We start from the raw sequence: 21390 nt of genomic DNA, 5'->3' as shown, positions 1-21390 counted from the left end.
AAATGTTCTAAATGGAGGTGCAGAATAAAAATGTTGTGTGGAGGAAAACCTAGCTGTGTAAGCCTACAGGTTTCATGTAGTATCCTGGAAGCATCTTGTGTAGTGGGATCAATGGGCTGAGGCCAATTGTATGAAGTTCAACAAGACAAAGTACCAGGTCCTGCACTTGGGTCACAAAAATGCCATGAAACACTACAGGCTTGGGGAAGAACGGCTGAAAGCTGCTGGGCAGAAAAGGACCTGAGGATTCTGGTCGACAGCTGCTGAATATGAGCCAGCTTGTGCCAAGGCAGCTAAGGCCAATGGCAACTATCAGCAGTACTGTGGCCAGTAGGACAATGGATGTCATCATCCCTCTGTACTCAGCACTGGTGAGGCTGCACCTCAAATCCTGTGTTCAGTTGTGGGCCCCTCACTACAAGGAAGACATTGAGGTACTGGAGCATGTCCAAAGAAGGCAATGAAGCTGGTGAAGGGTTTAGAGCACAGCTCCCATGAGGAGTGGCTGAGGGAACTGGGGTTTAGTCTGAAGAAGGCTCATGGGGGGATCTTACCACTCTCTACAACTACCTGAAAGGAGGTTTTAGCAAGGTGGGTGTTGGTCTCTTCTGCCAAGTATCAAGCAATAGGCTAGGAGGAAATGGCCTCAAGTTGCTCCAGGGGAGGTTTAGATTGGATATGAGGAAAAACTTCTTCACTGAAAGGGTTTTCAAGAATTGGAACAGGCTGCCAGGGAAATGGTGAAGTCATCATCCTTGTAGGTATGTTAGACGTGTAAACGTGCTTAGAGACCTGGTTTAGTGGTGGACTTGGCAGCTGTTGGTTAACGGTTGGACTTGATGATATGAAAGGTCTTTTCTAACACAATTCTATGATTTCCACTGCTTCAGCTGAAATTTTCATTCCAGAAACTTGAAGATCTCTACCTTGAGGTATTTTACTTGTTATTCAGCTGGCACTCTCATGTTTATTAATCCCATTCCACAAGGTGACCCAGGATTCATTTTTAATAAACATGCCTGTTAATACAGACGGTACCTTAGTCTTCAGGAAAGACTGCTAGCACTATGTGAAGAAAGCCTGATTGTAGAAGCTGAACTTTTTGAACTAAGGCACCAGCTACGACTTGTATCAATGGTGGGAGGGGAAGCAGCTGATATGAGCTATCTTTTGTTGGTTTTCCTTTTTTTAAAGGTCTTCATTTGCTCTAAGGTGTGGTGTTATGATCTTGTCTTCAGTCTAGAGAGAGGGGGGAACTTTTTTTCTAGACAAGTGGGCACAGAAACTAAAGGAAACTATTCCTGAAACATTTTTCCAACATTGTTATTTCTTAAGTGACTGGGACTCCCTGTATATTAGAGCCCAGGTTAATACAGAAACTCTATGATCTCACTATGAAGATTAATAACTTTTGGGAAATTAAAAATGTAACACCTTCCTTACAAAGATAAAGTAACAGCATTATGAAAGAAGACTGATTAAAAACAAGTTGAAAGCAGGTTGTGATTGGAATATCATGGTAGTAATCTGCTGGTAATGGGAAGAATACAGAAAAGATGGTAAATAATCAGACTCCGTTCTTTTTGGCTCAGTACCATATTCTGCAGCAAAAGCCAATTTTTAATGCTATCTTCCTTCTATCCACTGTTACTGGGAGAGGAATCTTTTGCTTTCTAATCGTGTGTGTATGTGTGTGTATATATATATATGTAAATAGTTTGGTTTGATGAAATCTTTCTTTGTGATTTTTTTTTTTTAATTTTAGCAGAAAAGCCATGAATATTTTCACATGCCAGTTTATGCAGATTTAAACTCAGCATAGAATTGCAGTTATTTATCAATATAAGTTATTTTGATTTTTTCATTGTTAGTGAAAGAAAAGAGTTATCACTGTTTTTTGTTTGTTAATGTTTTATAGTTCCTAGGCTATAGAAATCACAGGTAGGTAAAAAGCGGAACAATAAGTAGGAGATAATGCAAAAGATTCTAAGTGAAGCAATGTGCTGTCAAAGAGATGAGTTCTTTGCTAGTTAAGGGCGAGCTCTTCAAGAGCATTCTTAAATGGCAGTTGAAGAGAAATTCTGAAAAAAGAAAGGCATTTTGTAAAAATTTCAGATATATGTAACACTTAGTAATAGCTTGAAAGGTAGCACTTAATTTCTGGATAACAAACTCTAGTACTTTCTGGTTTACTTCCCTGACATTTCTCTATGAGTCAGCTTTGAAATCCATATACTATATCAGGAAGAAAGCCTTTTCTATTTTGCATTCACAAATATGACAAATCGGCTTTGTTTTGTATGGTGCCTGTTGGTGCATTTTATCCTCAGACAAACAATGGGTTATATGTGTTAACCCATTCGCTTTGGTGGGTTAACTATAGTTATAAAGTCAAAGAGCCCTGGCACAGTCTTTTATTTCTTTGAGAAGGAAAGTTGGGAGAGCAATGCTTTCAGGTAGTATTTGATGTGGAAAGAGATAAAAAATGGAAAGAAAAAAGTTATTGAGGACTGGTTTTTCAGGAAGGCACTGCTGGAGCAAAAGTCATTTGGGGAGCACTGGTTATAGATCTCATGGACAAAAAAGATGCCCAGATCATGGGGAATGAGTGGCCGTGACTGTATCTTACCATATATGTTTGTTGATAATTATTCAGCTTTACAGAGAAATGCATTTGGTGGTACTGCAGATAGTAACTGAGAGCTTGGATATCTTGCTTTGCAATGAAGAGAAGAAGCAAGCACAGACAAAAGATATCTCATTATTTTTCTTTAAGTCTTAAAGCAGCTTGTAACTTTCCCAGCACAGCTCCAGTCATCTGGAGCTGCTCTTCTGAGTTGTGTTTAAAAATTGTCCTTTTTCCCCTTCCCCAGGAGCACTAGTAAGTACCAATAAGTACTTGGCATCCATTACAAAGCATCTTTCATTAGACTAGACAAAATCAATATGCTAAATAGGAGCCTCACAGAATAGGAAAGATCCCTTCTATATCCAGCTGCATCCATCACTACAGACATGGCACTGGCATATTGTAGTTTAGTGTTTTGGCTTTGAAATCATATAGCACAAAAGGAATAAGATATCTTCTGTCCTGAGGTAATTTTCTATATTAGTGTTCAGGAAGGGAAATCTGAACACGAGAGCTGAAAATACTGTCATTGTAAAGGTGCCTGAAAAACAGACACAGCAATTACTACATTGTCACAGCTTTCCCAGAACTGAAGAGAAATTTGTAGGATTTTTTCACTATTGACTCCCAGAGTCTGATTTTAATCTTAGCAAACTGAAGAGTGCTTTCATAATATGACAGATCACATTAGGTAAATCACTTGGAGTACTGTGTGCAGTTTTGGTGTCCTCAACATAAAAAGGACATGGAACTGTTGTAACAAGTCCAGAGGAGGGCCACGAGAATGATCAGGGGACTGGAGCACCTCCCGTATGAAGATAGGCTGAGAAAGTTGGGGCTGTTCAGCCTGGAGAAGGCTGCGTGAAGACCTCATAGCAGCCTTCCAGTATCTGAAGGGGGGGCTATAGGGATGCTGGGGAGGGACTCTTCATTAGGGACTGTAGTGATAGGGCAAGGGGTAATGGGTTAAAACTTAAACAGGAGAAGTTTAGATTGGATATAAGGAGGAATTTTTTTCCTGTTAGGATAGTGACGCGCTGGAATAGGTTGCCCACGGAGGTTGTAAATGCTTCATCTCTGGCAGTGTTCAAGGCCAGGTTGGACAAGGCCTTGGGTGATATGGTTTAGAGCAAGGTGTCCCTGCCCATGGCAGGGGGGTTGGAACTTGATGATCTTGGGGTCCTTTCCAACCCTAACTATTCTATGATTCTAAGTGTTTGCAAAATCTGTACTCACTTATGGAGGAGTGATCTGGGGGGTGTCACTGGGAGGAAAGGAAATTAATATGTTTTAACACTAGTTATTTGGATGTCAGTGACGTCCACTCCCAGACAATGTAATTTTATCCACAGCTGTAAAAGATCTAGCTGTAGTTTCATGATGGTTGATGAGAAAATGAACATGAGCCCACAGTGTGCGCTCACAGTCCAGAAAGCCAGCGTATCCTGGGCTGCATCAAAAGCAGTGTGACCAGCAGGTCAAAGGAGGTGATCCTGCCCCTCTACTCTGCTCTCGTGAGGCCTCCCTTGGAGTATTGTGTGCAGTTCTGGTGTCCTCAACATAAAAAGGACATGGAACTGTTGGAACAAGTCCAGAGGAGGGCCACGAGGATGATCAGGGGACTGAAGCATCTCCCGTATGAAGATAGGCTGAGAAAGTTGGGGCTGTTCAGCCTGGAGAAGGCTGCGTGGAGACCTCATAGCAGCCTTCCAGTATCTGAAGGGGGCCTATAGGGATGCTGGGGAGGGACTCTTCATTAGGGACTGTAGTGATAGGGCAAGGGGTAACGGGTTAAAATTAAAACAGGGGAAGTTTAGGTCGAATATAAGGAGGAAATTCTTTACTGTGAGTGTGGTGAGGCACTGGAATGGGTTGCCCAAGGAGGTTGTGAATGCTCCATCCCTGGCAGTGTTCAGGGCCAGGTTGGACAGAGCCATGGTTTAGTGAAAGGTGCCCCTGCCCATGGCAGGGGTGATGGAACTAGATGATCTTAAGGTCCTTTCCAACCCTAACTATTCTATGATTCTGACACTTGCCTTTGTGCCAGCTTAACTGCAAGCAAAACTGCCCATTTGTGCAGTGGTTATACTTTTAAAATGGAAATGTTGATAAATATACAAACTTCGCATCTTCTACCTGACTGTACCATCAAACTTCTTTACCTTCTCACCTCTGGATCTCTAAAACACTCATCCATTTGTAAGATTAGATTTTACAGTTCCCATCATTTAAATTAGCTAAACTACCTGTGGGGTTTAGGTCATACAAAAACTTGTAGTACAGCAGGAATGTAGAAAACAGTATTTTTGTGGCTTTGAGTTTATATTGTGAACTGCATACCTGAGGTTGTCTAACAGTCAAATAATTTCATAGCCATGATAAGGATGTGATTTGATAGCTTGTTGCATGTGGAGTTCTCCTTAAAAGTCTAGTGCTGTGTTACCACAGAGCCATCCCTTGGATACTTGGCCTCAGAGTTGTTCAAAATGGAACAGTTAACAAAGTGCTTGCTGAATGCACACTAATACCACTGTTCCTGCATCACCCTTTAGTAGCCTGAGTTTTCATAGGAATGTGACACTGTTGTTGCTTCAGTATTAAAAGATCTGCAGGGCTTGGATTGAGTGCTAGCCTCCTGCATTTCAACCAGTGGTCCTTGCCTTTGTTCCCCATAGGTAATGCCAGACTCTGATTTTATTTGGGTTAGCAAATTGCTTGTTTGGGTTTTTTGGAAGTGTATACCTTATAAAGCAGTATTGCCCTGTAGGGCTTCGGCTATAGTTTGGTTTATTTAATTCGTTGAAAAATGGGGTGGTTTTTTTTCTTAATTGGATAAAGATGTTATTAATAGACTTTCCCTTTTTAGAACTGGAGAATGCCCAGAAAGCCTTTTGCTCGCACTTTCTGAATAAAAATTTACTTCTAAATTCAGACCAAACATGGAAGAATGTAGAATCTTAGGTGAATAATTTGTGTAGTTCTGAGCAGATGAAAACAATATAAAATGAGAAAAAAAAGGAAAAAAAAAAGAATTAGTCCTGGCAATCATTGCTGTTTGGTTTGTTCAGTGCTCAAGTTAGTGTTTTGGAATTGTCCATGAACTATGCAAATAAGTTGGTGGGAAGTGACTGAGGAAAGCAAGCCTATGATCAGTAGCTTTAAATTAGCTTGTACCAAAGGGTTCTTCCACTGGGAAATTTTCAGGGAGTTTTCAAATCAAAAAGATTCAAATCAGATATGAGAGATTAATAATGTTCCATTTATTTTTGACATAGTTCTAGCTTGTTTCACTTCAAACACTTAAAAAATAGTTGTATGACATTTACTGTTTTAAAATAACTGTTTTACAAAGATGCATTACACTGATGTCTCTGATTCACAGTGATTCACTGTGGGCAGGTGATCTTTTTATGTCTTCAGCAAGTTGTGCTTGGAGCATAGATGTTATCCCAGTGATCACAAACTGTCCTGACAATGTTATGTCTAGCTCTTGTTCTTGCATCTTTAGTCTATAAAAATTGTCTAAATGTCTAATTTCTGCATGACCTGAAAAAGCTGGAAATGCTAAAAGTAGTGCTCCCCACTGTTTGAAAATTTATCTCCTAAAACACTGGGTGACAACAGCATCTGCTGGTGCAAGTAAGCAGTGGAGAATGACGCTAAATTCCACATCTGTGCTGTTACACACAAAATATTTTTATGTGCAAAGATGAAACAATTTATATCTAAAGGCAAGAAGTTGTTGCTATTATAATTAAGGTATTTACCGTTTAATCCGGGAGTCATTGCTCACTGAAGTCTAATAATTACAGGAAAAGAAAGAATGCTTCTGTACAGGGGGAGGTCTCAATAGATAACAATACAGTTAAAATTGTTGAACACACAAAGTGTCTATCTCTTTATCGTGCTGTAATGCACACTCTTCCCCAGCTCCTTTAGGTCCTGAGGTGATTTCATGCTGGTGGTGGGGATGTGGAGGTGTTTTAGCAATTGTCAGTATCTAAAGGACCTTAGATGCTGATAGGAGGTACATGATGATCCTTTTCACAAGGACATATAGTGACAGGACAAGACGGAATGTCTTTACAGTGAAAGAAGGTAGCTTTAGATTAAGTATTAGGAAGAAATTCTTTACTGTCAGAGTAGTGAGGCACTGACACAGGTTGCCCAGAGAAGTTGTGGCTGTCCCATCCCTGGCAGTGTTCAAGGCCAGGTTGGACGGGGTTTTGAGCAGCCTGGTCTAGTGGAAGGTGTCTCTACTCATGCAAGGGGGTTTGGACTAGATGATCTTTGAAGGTCCCTTCCAACTCAAACTACTCTCTGATTCTATGTTGACAGTTTCTTCTTCTTAACTCTGGGACTCACTTGGGATCATTTACATGCTTGCTAACAAGCTTTTAAACTTGGCTCTTTCTTCATTGGTTTGCAGCTCAATGTTACATCCAAATTTACTAAATGTGGTACCTTACATACATGTTAGATACTATTTATTTGCTCTGTTATTATCCCTAAATTAAATTTTGTCTACCTCAAGCCTTAAATTCTTTAGTTAACTATAGGTGATCTGTCTCTGTCAACTCTGTACCTGATCTTTCTTTAGCCTATGCTTGTATTCCCCTCTATTCTGTGTCTCCAGTTATTAAAGTCTCTGCTATCATACCAGGCCTGTATTTTTCTACACTGCATTATTGTGTTAGAGTTGTAAAATGATGGATGGTTCCATACAAAGATAAACAAAAGTAAAAACCATTTAGCCACAGACATCTGGGCAGTTAGAAAAATTGTTGTTACAACTAAACCAAGTTTAATTGCAGGGTAAAACAAAGTTACAGGCAGATAGAGAAAAGTTCAGGCAAAGCAAGCTTGAAAAGCCTAAGTCCCCAGGGTTTGCAAGATCCACTACAAGGCTTATGGCCAGCAGTCACTAGTGTTGGCAATATGGTATTACAGAACTATAGGTTAACAGTGCTGCAAGGGCCCATAATGAATTCTGGTAACACTTTAGCTGTCATCTTACCACCATCCATTAAATATGGAGGTCTGGGTGTGTATGCCCAGCTCAGAAAGTTCCTGGGTGCTTGTGAGCTGAATCTAGGAGTACAAACCTGGAGATGCCTCACAAAATACCAGTATTGCTCATTATACTCTTTTTCTCAAACTAGCACTGCCTGTTGTCATAGAGGCCTGTAGGCTTGAGTAACATTTTTGCTCCAACCCAGTCTTCATATTTAGCTTTTGATCCCTCCATTTTGCCAGAAGGCAGTGGGTGTACAAATGTGTGCCCACACTGAGATGCAGTTCAGTATCTTAGCTTAACCTGTTGCTGAAAGTGGCATTGATGAGATGGTGGACTGTAAACTCATGTGCCTGAAAAGAAGGTACATGTTCTCATCTGGGCTGGAAGAGCAAGATGGGTAGTCGTGGACATAATTATAATCTCTGCTGCCTTGCTTTGGAGGTTTCACTACTGAGGTAGGCAGCATGCTTATGAATTTCTGATAAGGGGTGGTGGGAGGCACCAGGAGTTAACTGGAGAAGTCGGCATCACTGTTGCTCGCCTTCAGCATGCAAAAATTGAGAGTCAAATATATCAGTCATGAGAGTGAGTTAGTCATGAACTTTTAAGAACAGAAAGTAATTTGGGATGCATCCTTCACATTTTCAACCTTTTCTATACCCATGCAAAATTTGCTTTTTAAAAAAGTGAGATTCAGATAAACTTGGGCTGTAGTAACACACCAGTTTTATGAAGCATGCTAGTGCTTGGAGAACTGACAAAACACTGACATTTAAGCTCATAATTTTGTGCCCTGAGTGCTGCAAAGAACTCAGCACTAATATATGCCCTTTGGCCTTGCATAGCATTTATAGCTTTTTGTGATTGTTGCTACCATCCCTGCAGCAGTTGTTATTCTTGAAAATAAGCTTTTGAAGCCCACTGAACTCTGTCAGTTCTAAAGACTGATCACTATTAGTACAGTACAGACAAACCAGTAGATTGTAGTTGCAGCTATTTGAAAACTGTTTTTAAAAGCCCTGAACTCCAGAAATCCATGGCCATGCCCTATAGGAATCTTAATTTTTCTCTGGATTTTGGACTGAAATGTTTGCTGCATTTGGTCTGTTAGCAGATGAGAGTGAAAGAAAACAATATTGTTATAGTGGAATAAAATGTTGCACCCACAGCTACACAAGTAGTTGCTACCTTTTCTGTCTGAACAGGCCCCTTTAACCTGTAATACGTTAGACTAAGGAGTAATAAACCTTCTAAGTAAGTACTCACAATATTATTCTTTTTTTGTCCACAAATGTTCATTTATCATCTCATTTTACACATTAAACCAATCAGAGTAGTAGAAACACCTTTAGTTACTCTTTCCAAAGTTTATTTTATCTTTGTCTTTTATGTCTTAGATCTAGGATCATAATACCCGCTGCAAGACATTTATTTTGTGATAGCTCCTTTCTTCAATCACACCGCAACAAAGAATATAGGATTTCAGTGAGGCTGAGGGTCAAAGCTGGGGAACTTCATTTGAATTTTCACAAGTAGAGGATAGTTGTTGAAATACAATATTTAAATAGCTGCCAATTGTGCATTGGAGAATGATTTATAATCAAATTCGTATAAAAAGTTCAGACATATTTGGCCTTATTTCCTCTTATGAGGTCACTTCAAAGACACGTGAGACACTTACGATCTATTTTTTGTTGGTTGTGTACTTTATTTATTCCAATTTTATGCCACTGATTTAGGTCTTTTAAATTCAGCATTCAAATATGACAAGTTTCAATGTATTTTCCAGTATGTTTTCAAATGACCCATGTCTGTCAATACTTTAATCTTTCTTGCGTGGCTGTGTTTCAGTAGTTCTGCTACAAGTTAAGGATCCGTTTGATAAATGATGCTGTAGTGGTAGGACAAGGGGTAATGGGCTTAAGCTTAAACAGCAGAGGTTCAGGATAGGTATAAGGAAGTTGTTTACTGTGAGGGTTCTGAGGCAGTGCAACAGGTTGCCCAAAGAAGTGGTAAATGCTCCATCCCTGTCAGTGTTCGAGGCCAGGTTGTACAGTCTTGAATGATATGGTCTTGAGTGAGATGTCCCTGCTCATGGCAGGGAGGTTGGAACTAGGTGATCTTAAGGTCCTTTCCAGCCCTAACCATTCTATGATTCTGTGATTGTCAGGTCCTATTAGCAGCAGTTCCGTTTATACTTCATGTGGACTTTGCTTTGTACAAGTGTGGTGAAATGTACCTTCTCTCACGATTAAGTTTATTCCTTGTTAAAAACACTAGGCAGATATGTTGATCAGCAGAGATAATTGGCACGTGGACCCATTACAGCTCTCTATGAACTGTTTCATAAGGCCTTGCTTACATATTCCTATTTCTTTTTTCTTATCTAAATTATAGATGTACTGTCTGCTGCTGATAATTCTCATCAGCTTAGCCACTAAAATAAAACCATCGTTGTTGAACTATAGAAATGTTGGTTTCCTTGAACTCTTAACCTGTTTTTTCTGAAGAGCATCAGTCATGGTCTTCCTTATGACCTGCAATGGACAGATGGTGACACTGTGAAAAATTACTTTTTAATGTTTTCTGGCTTTGTTGGGAAATGAAATTGTGTCTTCTTTTTCTGAAAGAGAGGTGTCTGCAGCAGTTCCTTGCCTATAGCAGAAGCACTTGGGCAAATTGGTGTATCTCAGACACTGTCACTTGATTTCCCACTTCCCTTTCTTGTTGGCCTTGATCAGAATACAGCTGCTGTAAGTGTCTCTTAAAGGACAGAGGGAGTGTATATGTATTTGTGTGTGCATGTGGGGCAGGGGTATCGGGTGCAGGGAAGAACTGGGACAGCAGATGTGCATCCATCGACCCAGAGTGCACCTGCTGCATTGGGCAATGCAAACACAGGGTAACAGTCCCTTTAGTCATCACTGAGTCTGCTCTTGCTCCTTCCCAGTGCTTGTGCTCCTGAATTTTTGAATGTATAAATGTTTTTGAGTATATAAAGCCTGCATCTTGCTCAAGACCTGCTCAGAAATAGTTTTATTTCTTCTTTCAGTGTCTGTCTTGAGGCATAGCTGGTGGCTGGTAGGTGATGAGCAAAATCTTTTGCTCTGTTTACTCTTGTGTCCTACCACTTCTTGAGAAGCAGCTTAGCAATTCATCCTTCCTCAAACCCAGCAGCCGTACTCCCTTTTGGCTGTCATCTCGGCTCGCATCTGCCCTTTTTCTTGCTGGTGGAGAACCTTTTGTGAAACTCCACAGTTTCTCCTCACAACTTGGGCAAGAAAGCAAACCAACTGTTGGGGATCTTTGGCCCAGATCCTAGGAATCTGGACAGGGTTTTCTGGATGGGTTTGAAGTCTTCGACAGAGCCAGCAAAGTGGGGTCTTCATGCTGTCTAAATAAGATTGTCAAGGAAGACACTTTCAGAAACTGGCAAAACACTGGTGCAGCACATACAGGCATACACACCCCCATTGTATCTTACAGGGTGATGTTACTGTTAACTCACATGGTAGGACGGGCATGAAAAAGGATTCCTTTCACTGGGACAGTTGTCCCACCAAGGCATTGAAATGGGAGCAGTGGGAAGCATAGACTATTGTTGCCCTGTGTGGTGCTGGATTCTTATGCTGCCAGCATCCCACCACTTGTTTACATAACTCCAGAAAGCAATCCAGGAAAGAGCCTTGCAGTCATCATCTTGGCCTGCAACAACCCCCTCTCCCATTGATTAGAAAGATCAGGGTAAACACACAGATCATTTTATTTTCTAGGAATTAAAAATGAAAACAGCACAAAGGAATCAGATATCTGGAACCAAAAAATAATTATTTCTTTTGAAAAGACATCTGGTTTTGTGGCCATTAGACATAGCCTAAGCATGCACTGTATAAGAACAAGAAATATATAGATCAGGAATACACACACAAAACACAGTTCAGGAATACAAAATGATGGAGAAATATGCATCTTTTTAAGCAAGTTTATATTATAGTGTAAGACTTTGGTTTTGCTGTGCTGCTAAATCATGGTAATATTTATTTTACATTTTCTAAATACTTGACACAGTTTCATTTTCTGAGTCAGTTACGTCTTGTTGGAAACACATACGTTAGAGAAAGAATTCACTCATTTCTCACTCGTCCTTGGATGCTGTTCCATATTTTTAAATATATATAAATCAGAGCAAGCCAGACCAGTGCCACATAAAAATGAAGAGTGCTTGGGAGATTTTCCCATTGTGCCTGTGACACAATGGAACATTCCTTCTGTGTGGGAAGTGTAGTGTCAGGAAAGTAAACAAATGTTTAGACTGTGACCCTGGAGCACAGTCCTGTTGCACAGGTGAGGCACAATGGTTCTGGAGCATTGTGATCCCATCAAACACTTAGAGGGCAGTACTGACAGTAGCCTGTGATTCCACTAATTCCCTAGGCTTTTTGTTGTAAACCAAGCTTCTGATGACAGATGTAGTGAACCTGAAATTATTCCGTGCTTTTATCCCTCTGTGTCTTCTGTGGTCCCATTCTCTCATTGCCTGTATGTCGCAGGATATTTTACTGCCATCTGTCTGTAACCAACCACAGTACGTGTGCCTAGGTCATCTCCATTTCAGATCACAAACTGTTTGGGGTTTTTTGTCGGTTTTTGTTTTTTTTTCTACCTTTGTTCCTCTACCCCAGCCCTTCCTGCAGCAAGAGGAGCTCAGAGATAGGGTTAAGCTCTTTGTTTTTCTGGTTCGAGCAATGCTCTTTCTGCACTGTGAGCATCATGGTTATGATGAAAGACTGCTTGACAAGAAGCAGGCTGTAGGACTGTGTTCAAACGGCCATCAAATTCAGAAATGTGTTTCCAGTCCAAAGTCCTCAACAGAAAATATGTCCCCTGCCCTCATGGGCTTTTCCATGTCTGTACAGGCAGTGTGAGAACCTCAGGTCATGAGGAAAGTTAACCCATGCACAGGAAACTTCACCTCAGTGTACCCAGCATGTTTCTTGTGCAGATGGTAAAGATTAATCGAGGATAAAGACCATTTGTAAACTGTTTCAGTTTCTGTTGGTAAAACAACAGAGGAGGCTGAGAGGGTTGGACTTCAAACTGCTCTCATTTTCCACGGCACTGTGTTGTGCTCAGCTTGATAAAAGCTGTTCTACAAAGTGAAACAGAGCTGTGCATTTTCCTTTTTAGTCAGCAAATGTGTGTGTTACAAATGCTTGCTTCCACCTGTGGGTGTACATATTTTTGCACTCATAGGAGGAGTACAGGAGAAATAGAAGTGTTGTGATGACAAATGAATTTAAAACAATGTCTCATTAAGTAAAGAATGCTAATTCTATTTCAGTTGTGAATATAGACAAATAGTCTTAATTTGCACAAAGAACTAAGTGGCCTAAATTACCATTTTCTATTAAAAGTACTCAAATGTATTAAAGAGATAAAATTAGGTTTTTAGCTTAATTGAGTTTGCTAAAATTCATAGCAGGAAAGGATTAAAAAAAACAAAGTGTGACTTACACGTTTTTCTGTAAGGGAAAGGGTAGACAGGAAAGCAAAGAGAAAGCAAGCTACCTTCTGCTGCTGAAATGACCTTTTATCTAAATATCACTGAAAGGTTGCATTTGGATATTTCCATGCTGCACAAATACATTCATTGTGTCTTGCAGCAGCTTATTTCGTTTTCTTGTGGAAGACTTTTCCCTGTTCTTGCTGAGGTTACCCACTTGCTCAGGATACTCAGGAGGGCTTTGGAGAGTGCCAAGAAGGCTCTTTAGAGCAAACTTATTTTTTTGTCCTTTGTAATCAAGATTATGGTCCTTGGGAGAGGGAAACTTAAGGGGTAGACTGAGAGGGGAAAATACAGGCTCTTTGCTGACAGACTAACACCCGTCCAAGTATGTTTTTGGAGGGGAAGTAGTTTCAGTGGGAGGCAAAGATCTGTATTGGATGCTGGCACCACTTGCTTCTGACTTCCCAAATGGCATGGTAAGGGATATGTCCTAGATCATGGAGTGACTGGAGTGAAACTTTGCTGTCAGCCTATGGATCTGCAGTAAACACAGCCTGTGTTGCTGTCCCCATGAGTCTGGAGGGAGGGAAGAATCTTACTCAAGGTAGTTATGCTCGTTTTGACTGGGATAGAGTTAATTAAGGGCTGAACCCAGCACTGATGACACAGGGATGTTTCCATTATTGCTGAGCAGTGTTACACAGAGCCAAGGTCTTTTCTGCTCTTCACACCATCCCACCAGTGAGTAGGCTGCTGGTACACAAGGAGCTGGGAGGGGACAGAGCCAGGACAGCTGACCCAAGGACCAAAGGGATTTCCCACACCATGTGGCGTCATGCTCAGCACATACAGCTGGGGGAAGAAGAAGGAAGCAGGGGACATTCAGAATGATGACATTTGTCTTTCCAAGTAACTGTTAAGCGTGACAGAGCCCTGCTTTCCTGGAGGTGGCTGAACTCCTGCTTGCTGATGGGAAGTGGTGAATTAATTCCTTGCTTTGCTTTACCTATTAAACTGACTTTTATCACAAGCCATGTGTTTTCTCACTTTTACCAGTCCGATTTTCTCCTCCATCCCACCAGGGGGGAGTGAGCGAGCAGCTCTATGGGGCTTGGTTGCCTGCTGGGGTTAAACCAGGGCAGTGTCAAGCTCATGGCTCTGAGCTTTGCTGCTGTTGTGATCTGTGTGAGATTCAGGACATTCAGTCTCTCATTAAATGAGGCAGAAAAGTGAAGTGCTTCTGACACTGTGAAAAAAGAAGAAAGCTCTTAATTGGTGTCAGTCTTAGCAGGCTTTCTCTGGAACCTAAGTCCTTTGAGCTGATGTTCTGCCCTTGAGCTGCCTCTTCAGCCATGAGTGATAGGATTGATCCAGACATTCACTTAAGACCCTAAAGCATGTTTAATAAAGTTCCTTGCATCTTCTTTGAAATTGCTGTTGGAGATGGAATGCTGGAACTGCTGGAAGATTGGTCTTGAGCCAACATGGCGAATCTTGTTTCACTACAGAGGCTTTCTGTGGTTGGAGGTAAAATTTATAAGGTTCAGAGAGTGAACCTTACAGTCCAGTGAGTCCTGAGGGTGGTAAAACTAACTGCCATTCAGTAAGTATCTCACAACTACTTTTTCCACTCCCTCTTGGAGGTGATGGTGAACTTGCAGTAGTATTGTATCCCCATTTTAAAAGAAGCATTAAAGAGGCTGCCACACTCTCTTACTCTCTTCATGTAGATGTATCAGTAACATTTAGTATTCTGCTGCCGTGGCATTTTCTGCTTTGGCATGCCTCTTCGCTGGATCAAATGCTATGAGCCCAGAGCAGTGTGGTGATAAGAAAGTCTTAAAGTAGACTTTGATTTAGTCTATAATTGGAGTAGCCTCTTTTTCCTGCTTATTGATGTGTGAATTGGAAAAATCTCATTTCTTACGGTTGTAAAATGAGTGTCAGAAAAGTGGGTGTTGAGGTGAAAAAAGGTTTGATCTCACTTGACATGTTTGTTTCAAGGAGTAGTTTGGTAGGAAACTTTTTTTTTTCCAAGAAGGGAACAGACCAAAGAGAACAGAGATAAGGAGAATATTAGCTGGTACTTATATACAACCTAATCATTAAGGGATTATTTTGGGGCCACGATGATAATCGTGTTTGCTTGAGATGTTCTAAGCAGTCGGAGTGAGACCAAATATCTGAAACTTTCAGGCCTGTAGGACGTGAGGCCATGCAGCTGAGCAGTGACATTTGCTTCACATGGCCAACCGCCAGAACTGAAGGCAGCATGCCAGAAGTGGCATCTGATGAAGACCTTTTCTTCTGATTATTAGCTTTTGTGCTAATAGAGCACCCAATAAATGTTTACATAATAGAAGGCAGTCTTGTTCAGAAGCCTTTTCTGCACAATGAAAGCGACCATTGGGGGTCAACAGCAGCTTTTCATACTTCAGTTGAAGCCACAGTTGAAAACTGGGCTTGCAGCAAAACTTCATGAAGTGCAAAGTTGCAAACGTTGCCAACGTCCACTGTCTGCAGGATTAGTAAGGGCAAAGCTGAAGACTATGTGTCAATGTATCATTCCATCTTCAGGATAGGGTTTGCTGGGACATGAATTACATCAGCCTTTGAGATCTCTGTCTGTGGAACTGGAACCGGTATTTGGTACCATCTAAGGGAGCTATCTGGTATGTTAATATTACCTTTCTTTTGGTAGGAATCCTACCTCCACCTATTATAAAGTTGTAATTGTTGAAATGGTTGTAATTCAAGAAAGTAGTCAGAGCACTTGTTGGTTGGGTCATGTCAGTCTATGCAGTGAACAGGGGGAAGTCACCCCTGCCTGAGATGTCACAACTGTGTGAGGGATCCAGTTTGCCCAGCTGCAGCATCAGGCCTAACCTAATCACCTAAATGCTTTCTATAGTTAGAGAGAGGAGGAGAGGTACTTTCTTGTGGTGATTCATTCCACCTACCTTGGAAAACAGTGACTCATTCTCTGGAAGTGCCTGTGTCTCACCATTGACTATGTAGAGACCCTGGGCAGTGAGCTGAAATCAGATACCTGCCTCCTGTGCAGTTTAGGTGAGATAAAAGACCTTTCTATAAGTGATAAGAGCTTGTACCTATGTTCTTAAGTAGTCTTGGGTAATTGGTAGGGCTGCTGATTAAATTAAAAAGCTCAGACTGGACTTCCCCATCTCTTTATTGTAGTATGGCATACATGGGAGGTCTTAAAAGGTGTATCCTATTAATGTGTATGTACTTGAATGAGATGGTACTACTAGCAATTCCAAACCTTCAGTTAACCCATAGTAGATTTAAAAATAATTCACTTTTCCTGTGTGATTATTGGTAGCTGTTCAGAGAAGCCTACCTCGCGTAGTAATTTCACTCAATGGAGAGAAAGCCCTACATCTTCATCTCTTGGACTTCTGTGATTTGACACAGGATCTTTTCTCCTGACTCTTCCAAGCAGCAAAATTTTGTGCGTTTCACTGTAGAAAAGAAAGCATAGTAACAAGTCTCACACTCGAGATATCATATACATTCCTTTTTCTTCAATGGCTTAATGTCCAGCTGGAGACCAGTTACGAGTGGTGTCCCTCAGGGATCAGTGTTGGGACTGGTCTTGTTTAACATCTTCGTCGCTGACATGGACAGTGGGATTGAGTGCACCCCCAGCAAGTTTGCCGATGACACCAAGCTGTGTGGTTCAGTTGATACACTGGAGGGAAGGAATGCCATCCAGAGGGACCTTGACACGCTTGTGAGGTGGGCTGATGCCAACCTGATGGAGTTTAACCATGCCAAGTGCAAGGTCCTACACCTGGGTCGGAGCAATACCAGGCACAGCTACAGGCTGGGCAGAGAAGAGATTCAGAGCAGCCCTGGGGAGAAGGACTTGGGGGTGCTGGTCGATGAGAAAATGAACATGAGCTGGCTTCAGTGTGCGCTTGCAGCCCAGAAAGCCAACGGTATCCTGGGCTGCATCAAAAGGAGTGTGACCAGCAGGTCGAAGGAGGTGATCCTGCTCCTTTATTCTGCTCTCATGAGACTCACTTGCAGCATTGTGTGCAGTTCTGGTGTCCTCAACATCAAAAGGACATGGAACTGTTGGAACAAGTCCAGAGGAGGGCCACAAGAATGATCAGGGGACTGGAGCACCTCCTGTATGAAGAGAAGAGATGGCTGCGTAGAGACCTCATAGCAGCCTTCCAGTATCTGAATGGGGCATATAGGGATGCTGGGGTGGTAGGGACATATAGGGACTGTAGTGATAGGACAAGGGGTAATGGGTTAAAACTTAAACAGGGGAAGTTTAGATTGGATACAAGGAGGAAATTCTTTCCTGTTAGGGTGGTGAGGCACTGGAATGGGTTGTCCAGGGAGGTTGTGAATGCTTCATCTCTGGCAGTGTTCAAGGCTAGGTTGGATGAGGCCTTGTGTGATATGGTTTAGTGGGAGGTGTCCCTGCCCATGGCAGGGGGGTTGGAACTTGATGATCTTGGGGTCCTTTCCAACCCTAACTATTCTGATTCTATGATTCTTAATAGAACCAAGCCTTTCAGTAAGCATGTTAACGTATGTTTCTTACAGCTATTCTAGCCACTCACCAAATGCTGACCTGAAGACCTTTTTAGCATAACCTTACTTCTTTGTGCTCCTGGTATGACTGGCTATTGCTATGATTAGTGAGGTTCAGCAGAGGATCATACTCTTTTTGATTTTTCATTTTCAGTAAACATTAATGTGAGAGCTGTTAATCAGAAGTTAAATTTACAGTTAATCTAAGAACCTTGCCTGTTTGTTGTGATTTATGCTGTATGAAAATATCTATTATTTATGCTGATTATTTTGTTGATTTTTTTAGATGTGGACTTAACTGATGATACACAAAGACCCTCCACACATGAGGAAAAGAGCCCTCTGTAAGTATGATCAGTGTAAGCTGAAAATTATCATTAGGCAAGAAATTAATATTGCAATTTAAATGAATAGTTGTGAGTTTAGCCTTGAAAATTTATTATGCTTAGTAATACTTAAATAGAAATAGCTTCAAAGCAAATAACCCTATGTTAACAACTTCTCAAGGATTTGCCTTTTTTAAGGTTGTCAGCAACTACAGACATTTTAGTCGAAAAACATATGGACTCTTTAACCTAACTGCTCTCTGACCTGTACCTCTGTGAACTGTTAGTTCTTTATTCTTCAATTAAAGTATCTGTAGGATTTGGGAGAAAGAGCTATGCTTCCTATCTAAATTTCTGAATGCACATTTTGTAGGTATTCTGTTTCATTAGTCTTCTGTTTTATTAGGTTAGGTTTAATGGGCTTGCAAACCATGAAACACTACATTACCTAAAGAACAAGCCAAGGAATACCAACTGCTGAAAGAAGAAAAAATAATTAGGAGAATGGGAAGACTTGGAAACTGGCAAATAATTTTGATGGAAGTTTTATTTGACCAGATCTTAGGACATTCAGTACTATTTGTGAAAGACCAGTGGCTCACTAGCCATTTAACCACTTGAGAGAGATTGAACTTTGGAACAGCCTGGTTGGCCAGAGGCATTACAGCCAGTGTCTAAAATCAACTGGACACAGTCCTAAGCAACTTGCTCAAGGTGATGCTGCTTTTGAGCAGGGGGCTTGGATGAGATGAACTCCAGAGATCCCTTCCAAGCTGAGCTGTTCTGTGATTATGTATGAATTGGAAAACTGCCTGCTTTAATTTTTGTCTGTCATTAATTATATCTGTAAGAAGAGTGTTGTTTTGTATGCTGTCACTGAGTTTCAAAGCTTTTAGGGATGGGATGTTCAGAGCTGTCAATTTCTGCTTCTTCCACTCAAGAGTTCTCTCTTTTCCTATTTGGAAGTGGCTTATGACATTATACTGTATAGAGCTGAGTTGAATCACCACGGCAAATTATTTGTTCTGACTGGCAACAGACTGACCTATCTAGTGGACGCAGCTGAAATTCCTTCCTCCCTGCAATGAGCTTGACATTTAAATCTCATTCCTAAACTCATGTAGATGACCAGGGTTGTGTTTAGTTCAGTTGTCAGGGGTGTGTAATTTGCATCTGAATTTCAGATGTCCAGTGAACCAGTGCTAGTTAAGAAGATGCTTGAGTTCCTGTGGAGAGAGGAAGATTCTTTTCAAATCCTCCAGAGGGAGATACTGACTAGTTCAATTCAGAGACTTAAGTTAGGCAGTTTGAGTGGTCCTTTGAAGGGCTTCAGTTTTGAAACACCCATTTTAAACACAAATAAAAGCTAGGTGCTTTATTTAATTAGAATGCATCTTGCCCATTGTTAGGTCCATCAACCTGAAAGGAAAAGAAGTATGCTCCCATTATGCAGCATGGTTCAAATATTGTAAAATAAATGAGGGGCTCCTGTGAAGGTACTAGTCACTGTATTGCTACCTTTCAGTTTTATCAGATTTTATTATGGAGTTTGTCATAATAGTATGAAATGAATACTAAAGTTCCGTAACTGCAATGCTAGTGTGGCTGTCAGAAGGAGCATTCAAAATTATCAGCCAAACCAAAAGCACCATATATAACAATGTAATAAAATATGCTATACGCTTTGTGTTTCTTTGCTACCATAACATTTCGCTTTATAGGAATTGTGAAGGGAAGAGCAGCTGTTATGTATGCCTGTAAAGCAGTAAAGTTTAGGGTGAAGGAAAATCACAGCCACTGCCATGTGCCACATCAGCAGGCATCCCTTTTTACTTTCCATCACCATCCCAGAATTTCAGCCTTGTTCTAACCCAGTAGGTTTTATTTACAGTTTTCAACATCCCTACATGGCAGTAGAGCCTGGAACAACACAGTGTGTGGACACTAACAACATTTCCTGCCCTTTTGTTCTGCATTCTGCTGACCCATTGTCCCTTTGTCCTTATCCCTTGTCCTACCTCTGCAGACAGAGGCCCCATCTGATGAATTTACTTGTGTTCCCTGGGGATTATGAAAACCAGGAAACTTCATTAAGGATGGTTTAATAACTTAGACAAAGGAGAAGAGCAGCTGGTCTGTTAACGAGTCTCTCAACCCCCATTCTCTGACAGAAGAGCCTTTCTTGTATGTGGTACAGTCTTCAACAATTTGCAGTAAAATGCTACAGATGTACGGCTCATGCAAATTGAGTTACTGTGCATTTAATCTGCCTTGAGCATTTTATTTCAATGACCTGAGGCAATTTTATGGCCCTAGGTTTGCTGCTGTTAGAAAACCAGTAGCTGATAGAGGCCTAAAATTTTGGCATGGTTTTTCCTCTCTTTATTGCTTAGCGTGGTAATGTCAGAGGAATAGCAATTGGAGACAGCCTGCTGCACTCTGCTACTCTGTAAGACAAACATCAGTAAAGCCAAGCGGCAAGAAAAGAAGGGTTCTTCATGACAAAATGACAGCAAGAGAACACAGTCCCCGCCATGGTGCAAAATCCCGCACTGTGCAGCGGGCCTCCACCATTGATGTCACCTCTGAAATGCTAGGCCTTTCTCTGGCAGGTATGTGCCTTCTTGTCAGCTATTGCTCTGTTGCTCCTTTCAGAATTCTACCCTGTACTAACGTTGGGTTTTTTCTTTTAAACCCTGAAGATTTAGGTATGGTTGGTTAGCTGGAGGGAATTATAATAAAAAAATTAAAAAATCTTAAAATTACCATTTTAAAAATAGACAAAACATTAAAATTTGAGAGAGGAGAGAAAAAGGAAATAAAGTAGATTTTGTGCAGTTATGTTTATCAGTCAAAAATAAGAAACAGGAAGACAAAACAGTGAAAGAATGCCAAGGTCTAGGAGGAGTCTTGGCAACCTCCTTGTCCGACATTGTATAAAACTTTCAAGAGAGTTGAGGGAACTGAGAATTGTCTCCCTTTTATGGTGAGTAAATTAGGATTTGTAACCCCCAGAGGCCTTCATTGATTAGTGAGAGAAACAGGTACTTTCAATCTTTTCCCTATTTCCTGATCACAGAGGAGATGTAGCTGATTTAGTAATTTGGAGTAAATTGTGGCTCAGGCAGTAAGTGGCTTTAATCCTGTTGTTTTTTACTGACCTTCAGCATGTTATATTCCCATATTCCAAATGAATAGTTCTATGTATTTTAACATGTTTTGTAAAATGAGATCATCTCGGGTTTCTCAGATAATTTTTAAATACCAAAGATAAGCTAATAAGTATTTTAAATACCAGTCATGGCTCATTCAGTTAAAAATACAATTTTTTTTCCTATAA

The 21390-nt window shown here is 40.9% G+C and overlaps 1 protein-coding gene across 19 annotated transcripts in view; it reads left to right on the top strand.

Annotated features, from left to right (window-relative positions):
* The window catches only part of INPP4A (inositol polyphosphate-4-phosphatase type I A), a 122267-nt gene that overhangs the window by 56255 nt on the left and 44622 nt on the right, over positions 1-21390 (top strand). For all 19 annotated transcript variants that reach the window (XM_061377904.1, XM_061377908.1, XM_061377905.1 and 16 more), the window contains 2 exons: positions 18011-18068; positions 20444-20662. In XM_061377904.1, coding sequence (XP_061233888.1) covers positions 20557-20662 — 106 coding nt within the window. In that variant the 5' untranslated portion in view covers positions 18011-18068; positions 20444-20556. The remainder of the gene's footprint in view (positions 1-18010; positions 18069-20443; positions 20663-21390) is intronic.

Source organism: Neopsephotus bourkii, unplaced genomic scaffold (assembly GCF_033783945.1).
Source record: "Neopsephotus bourkii isolate Nb327-2 ecotype Australia unplaced genomic scaffold, CSIRO-AGI_Nbou_v1 NB_1760, whole genome shotgun sequence".
Classification (NCBI taxonomy): Eukaryota; Metazoa; Chordata; class Aves; order Psittaciformes; family Psittacidae; genus Neopsephotus; species Neopsephotus bourkii.
The sequence above is the reverse complement of the archived record's forward strand: the minus strand, read 5'-3'. Positions and strand labels throughout refer to the sequence as shown.